We start from the raw sequence: 11,833 nt of genomic DNA on the forward strand, positions 1-11,833 counted from the left end.
TATTCAGATGAAATGTGAAGATTAAGAGGAGCACAGCCATTCAATAAAGGTGTTAAGATGAGATTTAGTGGCATCTATGGCCAAGAGGTGGTGAATTGGACATCTGGGAGATTACTAATCTCAAACTATTTGTTAAATACAATAGTAAATAAATGTTCATCATTGAAAAATATATAACATCAAAACTAATCCTTGTTTTTAAGACGCTGTAGCCAATAATGGTATTTACAAGCATTATTCATTTACCGATTATATACAGTATGACTTTTGCATACATATGTAATCAACATGTATGCTTCTAAGCCATTGTTTTAATAATTACAAAATGGCAAAATAATGAAAATGTTAAGCATAAAAATTACAATCATAATGGACATTCAGCACTCAACTTGCAGTCACAGTTATGAAATACTAAGTTTTTTGAAAATGATGTGATTTTGGTTGTTTCTTTTGTGATCATTTTTTTTTTTTTTTTTTTTAAAGGAATCTTGAAAATCTTTAACAATACACTCATAAGCAGATGTGCATAGGCTGCAAGAAGATGTTTAATAATGACTTACGCCAAAAGGCATTATTAATAATGTGTGTGTGTGTGTGTGTGTGTGTGTGTGTTTATACTGTATGAAAAAACAAATGATACAAAGAAACAAATAAGTTTAAACAGCTTTACAGACAGATGAAGAATTCCACAAAATGATTATTTTATTTGCATGACCTCTTAACTCTGAGTGAGGATGATGAGGGGTAATATTCTTCATATGAGTGAGGAACAACGCTTAATGTCTGTCTGGTGCAAGTCTGAAGTCTGTGTTTTAGAGACTGTGGGAAATACATCCCTTATCACGTACAACTGCAGGATGGACTGGCCAGGAAGAACAGCTGCACTCATATTCCTGAAGCACATCAAAACAAGTGGTTGCTATTTGGGCAAATTGTTTGGATTTTACCACCAAAGCGAACTTACTGCCAATTTTTGCTTTAGTAGATTAATTCATTCTTTCATTTCATTGCTAAAAGTATTATAAGATACATAGTGATGAAATGGATGCATCTAAGTGTCCAAAAAATCCAGTTTATTGTTAATCTCTCAAACCATAAGGATGCATCTGGGGTTTATTACATTTTGTGTGGTCAGTGTTTTTAACTCCATGATGACTGAGATAACAGTTGTAAGAATCTCCCCTGCTTTTTGCTCTTTAATTTTTTTGTTTCTATATTTGTTTTAAACTTTAGCTCTTGATCAGTGTTTGACCACTATAGTAATAGAAATCCATCATGTATTTACAGAACAACAAGAGAGATGCAGCCTTCTTCTCCAATGCAAAAAAGCCCTTCAAAAACAAAAACAAAAACAAAAACAACACACACAAAAAAAAAAATGTGGACCGGTAAATCATCCATTATTCTTTAATTAAATATTAGCAATATACATGTTGTTTGCAAAAAATGAATTTGGTCAGAATATGTAGCTAATTTAGTATGGCTGACAATGGAGAAAGATGCTCTTTGGAACCAGATGGTCTAGTTACGGCATCTTCCAGCTAACTGGCCATTGCTTATTACCCATCTTGACCCATTGATTCCATCACAGGTATGTGTTCTCAATAACAATGTCTCTAATCATGCCAACACTAGAGGGCGCAGGAGACAAGCTTTCCTCCTGGAGACAGCAGGAACTCAACTCCTGGGGACAGTCAGAACTTCCCTTCTTGGGAGAGGTGGAGCCATCCTTTTGGAGAGAGCAGGATTTCTCCACCCGTGGAGAGCAGCAGAGCTTCTCAGCACACTCCTGCCCACAGCGCAAGCTGCAAACAGGTTTCACAGATACCTGTTCACTGACCACAGCATCATTCCTGTCTGAGGTGAGTAACTCAGGCTGCACGGTGCAGTGGTTTATGCCAAAAGTGCTCAGCACCCCTGTGATCTTCACCATTAGATCTGAGCACTCTGCTGCTTTCAATCCTCCTGGGCAGTGGACATGCACGGACGCCACCATACACGCATCTGAGAGCTGCCACACGTGCAGCTCGTGGACCGACAACACACCTGGAATACGAGCAAGAGTAAGCCTCACCTGACTGACACAAAGATGCAGTGGGGTTGCCTGGAGAACAAGCAATCCATAGCGATAGAGCTTGGGCAAGACAGTAGCCAACAGAACTAACACAACAACTACGGATAAAATTGCATCCAAATAGACCAGGAGATGACAGTGTGAGTGAGGACGATGGCATTGTGGTTCGAAGAGCAGGAAAACAAGACCATTAACCAAAATGAAGACTGAACCCAGAAGCTCTTGGGTCACACTGATGAGGTGTCTGATACAGCCAGTCTTCAGTCTCTCAAAGCTGGATCTCTTACGTAGAGGCACTTTTTTGAAAACAAAACAACGTTTTTGTTATAGTATTGCATGTCAAATTTCAAAACAATTGTCTAATGTGAATCTAACAGTTTTATGAACTATTCAATCTTGGGTAATGGGGAAATAATACTGGGATTAAAGAGTTTGACAAGCAGTTAAAAAAAGATAGCACTCACCATCAGTGGGATCCATGCAGGTAGAGTGTATAGGTTCCTCTGGATGTTGGATTGTAGGCTGAAAAACTTCCTGAGAACTTTCACAGATGTAGGGCATGGAGTTATGAGCTGGACTGGACTCAAGAACTGGTTTAATAATGTGGGGGTTTGGCAACTCAGAGCATGAAGAAGGGCAGTCCTGATATCCTTGATCTGGATCAATAACACTAGATGCTTCAGGGTTGCAGAACATCAACGCATCATCCTCGAGAGCTCTCTCTACAACAGAATGGTCATGATAAAGATTTGCCTGCTCACATGTTGTAGCACAGCCAGTATGTAGCAGACCCTTGTTGTAATCATGATAAAAGGCATGAAAGAATACATTTTTGTTTGTTTAAATTTATGAGAGTATTGATTCAAATTTGAATTCACTGTATCACTAAATGCATGCTAAAATCCTTTTGGGACAAGTACTGTATGTATATTAATAAATGTTAATACTGAATGTCATTTATAAAAGCACTTATATAATTATTCTGTTAAAACTTATATATTATTTTTTAATTTATAATTATAATTATAATTATAATTTTATAATTATAATTATAATTATAATTTTCTTTATTTATCACACATTATACATTTGCACATATACAGTGAAATTCTTCTTTTTCACATATCCCAGCTAAGCTGGGGTCAGAGTGCAGGGTCAGCCATGATACGGCGCCCCTGGAGCAGATAGGGTCAAGGGCCTTGCTCAAGGGCCCAACAGTGGCATCTTGGCGGTGCTGGGGCTTGAACCCCCGACCTTCTGATCAGTAACCCAGAGCCTTAACCGCTGAGCCACCACTGCCCCCTAATGCCCAATTCCCAGTGCGCTTTTAAGTCCTCGTGGTGGCGTAGTGATTCGCCTCAATCCGGGTGGCGGAGGATGAATCCCGCGTCTGAGACCATCAACCCGCGCATTTTATCACGTGGCTTGTTGAGCGCCTTGCCACGGAGACATAGCGCGTGTGGAGGCTTCACGCCATCCACTGCGGCATCTGCGCTCAACTCGCCACACGCCCCACCGAGAACGAATCACATTATAGCGACCAGAGGAGGTTACCCCATGTGACTCTACCCTCCCTAGCAACCGGGCCAATTTGGTTGCTTAGGAGACCTGGCTGGAGTCACTCAGCACGCCCTGAATTGTGTAATGTTTAACAAAATAAAAAAAAAACTTAAATTTTTCTGTAGCTATTAATAAAAAATTCTTAAACACACAAAAAATGTGCTAACATATTTCATTTTTTTTCTTGGTTCATTTCGAGTTGGACGTCGTAACTTCCAGGGCTACGTTTCCCAAAATCAAGCTTAAGTTGATCGTAGAAACCATTGGCGCCAAACGCAGCCCAGGTCAGTGAGAATTCACTAACTTGTCTGACTGAAGTGTTTTTGATTTAGTAAAAAGAACCCCCTCGTATAAGGTGCAAATGGTTACGCTTTGTGTTTCGTGCTATAGATTCAAAAGAACCGTCTCATAAAAGTAATTCGTTTGAGAATCAGACTACACTTGTAGCGCTGTATGTTACATATGTTATGTGTTTAGCGCTGTTCAGTAGTGCTATTTTGAACAGTAGAGTTCAGAATGGCATCGCTGTTGGCAGGAAACACTGTCAGAGTATTTTATCAGTGAAAAAAATGCAAGTTCAAGAACCATTAATGGAACCGAACAGACTGATCCGACAGTGAAATCGGAAAAAATAGGTTGACGTTTCTTTAGCTAAAATCGGTCTGTGCTTAACGAAATTCGAAACACTGCCCCCAGTGGCCAAAGCGGTAACTGTTGGCGGGCGTATGGGCACATGTGGACTCCATTTTCCAGGTGTAATGTCCACGGAGGGGAGCCAAAAGCAAGTTGTGTAGTGAGATGTTTTCAGCAGTACAGGATGTAATACAGTGAAGAGGAATGCATGTTTTATAAATTGCACCCCCAACCCAAACCTAACCATCAGTGGAGTAAAAATTTAACTTTGCAGGGAAAAATGCAACCTCCAAATCACACTCGTCACTAATAACACAAACGTGATTACTCCCTGGTTTCTGTGCTGGACCCGAACCCAGGTCTCCCATGCTGCTGACGCAACGTGCTTCCGGTCAAGACACAAGGGAAAGTATAAACACTGTTGATGATACAAAAATGTCTGATAGGAGATGACGCTTGTCAGTGAGTTTGCATAATGTGGCCAATCCTAGGATACCGAAATTCTGGGAAACAAAATGCCGAATTCCCGTGTGATCATGTTGCACCGAAATTAATGAAAATCATACGATTATGATATTTTTATTTAAAACAGATTGGGCTCCAGATGAAGGAAGAAAGACCCAGTAAAAGACTATGTAAAAAATGTGCTACTAGCCTACTCTTGTTGTCTAGATTACTTTGCATTAATATGTAAACTCCATTGAAAGGTATCATACATACCTTTATCTTCGGCTGCAGAATGAGGGACAGTTTTTGTCAGTTCTGGACACTTATTGAACTCCTCAATGGCTTTATGCATCACTCTAGTTCTGCTTCTCCAGGCCAATACTGTTATATTGAATAACAGACTAGCTGCCCCAACTACAATGGACAAGAATAGGTGTTGAATGGGTTCTGGCTGCACAAGGTGGTTGAGAATCTCCAGACTAATGGAGATACACTGTGAGGCCAACAGCAGAGATGAGATCAGGATGCCAAAAGGCTTGAGACGCATCCTGCTGTAGTGTTCCCCATCAGGTAGAGGACTAGGCGCTCCAGTTGGGTCTGAAGCTGGGTCGGCTGGTAGGGAGATGTTTGAAAGGGATGGGCCAGAGGTTGTGGAGGTACCAGCTGAGAAGGGAGAGTGAGGAACAGATTTGTGTGACTCTGGGAAGCAGGGAGAGGAGAAGATGGGGTTAGTGACAGAGGCTTTTGGCTGATGCTTTAATCCAGACAGAGCCATATGTATGAACATGTAGAGTGTGTGGAAGCTGTCCACTATGATGAGGATGGATCTGCAGATTTGGCCAAACACAATCTCACACACCAGGAAGGCAAAGGTCAAGACCAGTATGCATGTGCGAGTAGAGCCGCCCAGGAAGGCAAATATCCTCGCCATTACACCTGTACAACACACATACACTATTGTGAGTCTTGAAGTCTTTTAACGCTTTCAAGTGAACCAGAGTCAGATGCATTGAACACATATCGTAGGAAACAACTCTGTTAAATATTCCAATAACTATTTTTTTTATATATATTTTTCCCAATTCATAGTGATCCATGTAAAGAAGTGTCTGTTTCCATTGTGTAAAATCTTGCGTAACGCCTTTAGGGTTTGTTGTAAGAGAAACAGTGAACAAAAAACACAGAGTTGACCTGAATACTAAGTTTCGAAGATGTTGCTCTGTTGCCATGACCTCTGTCTCAATGCATTCAGACTGTAAAAATTTCACAGACTCAATGGAATTTTCTTTCTGGACATGTTCCAAACTGAACTTGAATAACTACACTACCGAAAGACCTGGGAAAATAACTAGTGCACAAAGTGAAGGTAAAGTAGGGAAAATAAGTGGTGTAGCTTGAACTTTTATGTGCTTTTGGCTTGGATGGAGAGATAATGCATTTACCTCAGCTCAAACATCTCTCTCTGTCTCTCTCTCTCATATATATATATTTATATGTACACTGGCGGTCAAACGTTTGGAATAATGTACAGATTTTGCTGTTTCGGAAGGAAATTGGTACTTTAATTCACCAAAGTGGCATTCAGCTGATCACAATGCATAGTCAGGACATTACTGATGTAAAAAACAGCACCATCACTATTTGAAAAATGTAATTTTTGATCAAATCTAGATAGGCCCCATTCCCAGCAGCCATCACTCCAACACCTTATCCTTGAGTAATCATGCTAAATTGCTAATTTGGTACTAGAAAATCACTTGCCATTATATCAAACATTGCTGAAAACTATTTGGTTCATTAAATGAAGCTTAATATTGTCTTTGTGTTTGCTTTTGAGTTGCCACAGTATGCAATAGACTGGCATGTCTTAAGGTCAATATTAGGTCAAAAATGGCAAAAAAGAAACAGATTTCTCTAGAAACTTGTCAGTCAATCATTGTTTTGAGGAATGAAGGCTATACAATGCTTGAAATTGCCAAAAAACTGAAGATTTCATACAAAGGTGTACACTACAGTCTTCAAAGACAAAGGACAACTGGCTCTAACAAGGACAGAAAGAGATGTGGAAGGTCAGATGTACAACTAAACAAGAGGATAAGTACATCAGAGTCGCTAGTTTGAGAAATAGATGCCTCACATGTCCTCAGCTGACAGCTTCATTGAATTCTACCCGCTCAACACCAGTTTCATATACAACAGTAAAGAGAAGACTCAGGGGTGCAGGCCTTATGGGAAGAATTGCAAAAAAGCCACTTTTGAAACAGAAAAACAAAAAGAAAAGGCTAGAGTGGGCAAAGAAACAGACATAGGGCAACAGATAACTGGAAAAGAGTGTTATGGATCTTAACCCCATTGAGCTTTTGTGGGATCAGCTAGACTCAAAGGTGCGTGAGAAGTGCCCGACAAGACAGCCACATCTATGGCAAGTGCTACAGGAAGTGTGGGGTGAAATGTCACCTGAGTATCTGGACAAACTGACAGCTAGAATGTCAAGAATCTGCAAAGCTGTCATTGCTGCACGTGGAGGATTTTTTGATGAGAACTCTTTGAAGTAGTTTAAGAAGTTCTGAATAATTTTTCACATTATTAATGTCCTGACTATACATTGTGATCAGTTGAATGCCACTTAATAAAAGTGCCAATTTCTTTCCACAAGAGCAAATCTGTACATTATTCCTAAATTTTGGCTCCCAGTGTACATACATACGTATATATATATATTTATTTATTTTGGTAACACTGTATTATTACCTATTAATAAGCCACTGACATGCTTGAGAGATCAGTTGGTCAAGTGCATTCAAAATTTACTTTGCATTGTAAAATTATTTACACTTTTCATTACTGTCATGTGAAAAAAACTCATTATCATTACAAACAAGCTTAAAAGTAAAACATACAGATGCATTACAGTATTGATAATTGGGGGAAAGTGTGCTTAAATGTCATGACAATAATGTCACAAAGAAAGAAACTTAATTAAATACTTTAATTCTCTCATCATTTACTCACCCTCATGCCATCCCAGATGTGTATGACTTTCATTCTTCTGCAGAACACACCTGAAGACTTTTAGAAGAATATCTCAGCTCTGTTGGTCGATTCAATGCAAGTGAATTGTGGCCATAAATTTGAAGTTCCAAAAAGCACATAAAGGCAGCATACAAGTAAACCAATACGACTACAGTGGTTTAATCCATGTCTTCAGAAATGATATGATAGGTGTGGGTGAGAAACAGATCAATATTTAAGTTTTTTTTTTTTTTTTTTTTACATCAATCTCCACCTTTGACCTGCCCCAACCAGTTGGTGGCAATATGGATGAAGAATGTGAATCACCAAAGAAACAAAAGTTTATAGTACAAAAGGACTTAAATATTAATCTGTTTCTCACCCAAACCTATTACAGTTGTGCTCAAAAGTTTGCATACCCTGGCAGAAATTGTGAAATTTTGGCATTGATTTTGAAAATATGCAAAAAAACAACAAAAAAAAAACAACAACAACAACAAAAAAAGTCTTTATTTAAGGATAGTGATCATATGAAGCCATTTATCATCACATAGTTGTTTGGCTCCTTTTTAAATCATAATGATAACAGAAATCACCCAAATGGCCCTGATCAAAAGTTTACATACCCTTGAATGTTTGGCCTTGTTACAGACACACAAGGTGACACACACACAGGTTTAAATGGCAATTAAAGGTTAATTTCCCACACCTGTGGCTTTTTAAATTGCAATTAGTGTCTGTGTATAAATAGACAATGAGTTTGTTAGCATCACGTGGATGCACTGAGCTGGCTAGATACTGAGCCATGGGGAGCAGAAAAGAACTGTCAAAAGACCTGCGTAACAAGGTAATGGAACTTTATAAAGATGGAAAAGGATATAAAAAGATATCAGAAGCCTTGAAAATGCCAGTTAGTACTGTACAATCACTTATTAAGAAGTGGAAAATTCTGGGATCTCTTGATACCAAGCCAAGAAGGATTTCAGCCACAACTGCCAGAAGAATTGTTCAGGATACAAAGAAAAACCCACAGGTAACCTCAGGAGAAATACAGGCTATTCTGGAAAAAGATGGTGCGGTTGTTTCAAGGAGCACAATACGACGATACTTGAACAAAAATGATTTGCATAGTCAAGTTGCCAGAAAGAAGCCTTTACTGCGCCAATGCCACAAAAAAGCCCGGTTACAATATGCCCGACAACACCTTGACATGCCTCACAGCTTCTGGCACACTGTAATTTGGAGTGACGAGACCAACATAGAGCTTTATGGTCACAACCATAAGCGCTATGTTTTGAGAGGGGTCAACAAGGCCTATAGTGAAAAGAATACCATCCCCACTGTGAAGCATGGACGCACTTGGACTTTCCAGCACGACAATGACCCTAAGCACAAGGCCAAGTTGACCCTCCAGTGGTTACAGCAGAAAAAGGTGAAGGTTCTGGAGTGGCCATCACAGTCTCCTGACCTTAATATCATCAAGCCACTCTGGGGAGATCTCTATCGTGCGGTTCATGCAAGACGACCAAAGACTTTGCATGACCTGGAGGCATTTTACCAAGACGAATGGGCAGCTATACCACCTGCAAGAATCTGGGGCCTCATAGACAACTATTACAAAAGACTGCACGCTGTCATTGATGCTAAAGGGGCAATACACAGTATTAAGAACTAAGGGTATGCAGACTTTTGAACAGGGGTCATTTCATTTTTTTCATTGGTGCCATGTTTTGTTTTATGATTGTGCCATTCTGTTATAACCTACAGTTGAATATGAATCCCATAAGAAATCAAATACATTTGTTTTGCCTGCTCACTCATGTTTTCTTTAAAAATGGTACATATATTACCAATTCTCCAAGGGTATGCAAACTTTTGAGCACAACTGTATATTGCTTCTGAAAACATGGATTTATCCACTGGGATCTTATGGATTACATTTATGCTGCCTTTATATGCTTTTTGGACTTGCATAGTTCTGGCCACCATTCACTTGCATTGTATGGACCTGCAGAGCTGAGATATTCTTCTTAAAATCTTTGTGTTCTAGAAGAATGTAAGTCATACACATCTGGGATAGTATGAGGATCAGTAAATGAGCTCATTTAAATTTTTGGGTGATCTATTTCTTTGTCTTTTTATGCAAAATGTCATTTTTTGTGTTTTAATGAGATTCACTGATATATAAATCAAGATTCAAAAATCACATTAATCAAATAATGTAATCATAATGTTAAAGTTAGTAACAAAAGTTCTCTTTTATTTCCTATTTTAATTGTTAAAATATAACATATTTTGGAAAAAGTATAGGTTCTTACTAAAAAAAAAAAAAAACATTTACATTTCTAACACTTGTGCATTTAAATTGTAGCCTATGACAAACTGCCATCAAAAGGAATTGAGTAATCTTTAAAAAAAGTCTATATTATTAGACTATAAATTAGGCAAAAATGTGAAGTATTGAAGTTTAATTGAATACCTTTAAGTCATTTTTATTTGTATAGAGCTTTTCACAACACACATCGTTTCAAAGCAGCTTTACAGGAAATCAGGCATAAAAAAAAAAAAAGAAAAAAAAGAAACCAATATCTATAAAGTTTTAGAGTGATTATTGTGTAGTTTGATTAAATATGATTGTAAATTATGTATAAAATTAAATAATAATTGTATTTAGAACTTTCTGTATTGTATTTACAAAAATTGTATTTAGATTAATTCATTATACAGTATGCATATTTTATTAAAGATTACTCCGTTCAGTTTAATGGAAATTTATCATGCAATTTAAATGTGTCAATATAAAACATAGATTGATGTGTGTGCGTGTGATGCAAAATATTTACCAGGTTGAAGCGGAATGTCCACAGTTTTATAGAAACTTGGGCTTCTCTCCAGCCTGCATGTGATTCTTTTTCAAATTCACAGTGCAATAGAGTAAGTTTATAGACAGCCCACCACTACAAAGACCACCAAAGAGAGCTGCCTCTAAGCACTATCATGTGAGATGACTCTCTGTCCTGTCTCATTCACACAGGCGGAGCTTGTGTAGTTCAGTGCGATCAGAAGCAGACTGTCAGTGCAACAGCGGTGTCTTACTGCCCACATCATTTCACGACTTGCATTTAAAACTCCAACTGTTCAGAGAAAAAGAAGAAGAAAAAAAGAAAAAAAGAAAACGTCTGTGAAAGGAATTCACATGGAAAGCCAGGGGGCTCTTTTTAACTCTTTGCCTAAGGGTTTCTGGTCGAGAACAGTGGGCCAAAAACTAACAAGTCTGATTGACTTTGACAACTGAAAGGCTCTTTAAAGCACTAAATAAACAAGAGGCCATTCTCCACACCATGTATGTAAAAGGACACATGCAACCACTAGATCCCTGGACACAGCTCTGACCAGTGTGTTCATTACCTAGTTTTCAGGTTGATCAGTATCCTAACAGTGAAGAATAAATGCAATACTCTGGCTGATCTGTCAGCAGATTTTAAAGGCTAACAGGGATCAACGAACAATCTTTAGTAGAGAAGCATATTCCTTATTTTTTGCACATGCACAATGAAAGTACCCATTCCTCCTATGAGTTCTCCCTGTGGTTATGTAAGAGGGAGTGCAGATTACAAGGAAAATTCCTTTAAAGTAGACTTATAATATTAAGCCCCATGAGTCAAATGCCTCAAAAATCCCTTCTATAATGTATGGGACTCCCCAAAGTACAGTGACCAAATTGCCTTTAGGTGGGGCAATTAAAATCTGTCAAACAAACAACACTTGTGTTTTAGAAAAGGAATATACAGTGGCCCCAAAAAGGTTTTGGACACTTAAGCCACACTTAAAGGAATATTACGGGTTCAATACAAGTTAAGCTCAATTGACAGCATCTGTAGCATAATGTTGATTACCACAAAAATTAATTTTGACCCGTCTCTCCTTTTCTTTGAAAAAAGCAAAATGGGTTACAGTGAGGTACTTACCATGGAAGTGAATGGGGGTCGAATTTTTTTTATTTTTTTTTGTGGTAATCGACATTATGTCACAAATATGCAGTTGATTGAGCTTAACTTGTATTGAACCCGGATCATTCCTTTAAAATGTATAAATATCATTACATTA

At 38.3% G+C, this 11,833-nt stretch overlaps 1 protein-coding gene across 4 annotated transcripts; it reads right to left on the minus strand.

The window, feature by feature from the left end:
* Window positions 1-758: 758 nt before the first annotated feature.
* Window positions 759-11,557, minus strand: LOC127417175 (zinc transporter 10-like). 4 transcript variants are annotated; one of them, XM_051656989.1, is made up of 5 exons: window positions 10,570-11,556; window positions 5,574-5,650; window positions 4,988-5,413; window positions 2,539-2,796; window positions 759-2,370 (listed from the first exon to the last, which is right to left on the minus strand). In XM_051656989.1, exons 2-5 carry the CDS (start codon window positions 5,602-5,604, stop codon window positions 1,586-1,588), a joined length of 1,500 nt encoding a protein of 499 aa, XP_051512949.1. In that variant the 5' UTR covers window positions 5,605-5,650; window positions 10,570-11,556; the 3' UTR covers window positions 759-1,585. The 4 variants fall into 4 exon arrangements, with proteins under 4 accessions (XP_051512949.1, XP_051512947.1, XP_051512946.1 ...); XM_051656987.1 differs by having other exon boundaries at window positions 4,988-5,650; window positions 10,570-11,557; XM_051656986.1 differs by lacking the exon at window positions 10,570-11,556 and having other exon boundaries at window positions 5,574-6,169.
* Window positions 11,558-11,833: the final 276 nt, after the last annotated feature.

Source organism: Myxocyprinus asiaticus, chromosome 26 (genome assembly GCF_019703515.2).
Source record: "Myxocyprinus asiaticus isolate MX2 ecotype Aquarium Trade chromosome 26, UBuf_Myxa_2, whole genome shotgun sequence".
Taxonomy (NCBI): domain Eukaryota; kingdom Metazoa; phylum Chordata; class Actinopteri; order Cypriniformes; family Catostomidae; genus Myxocyprinus; species Myxocyprinus asiaticus.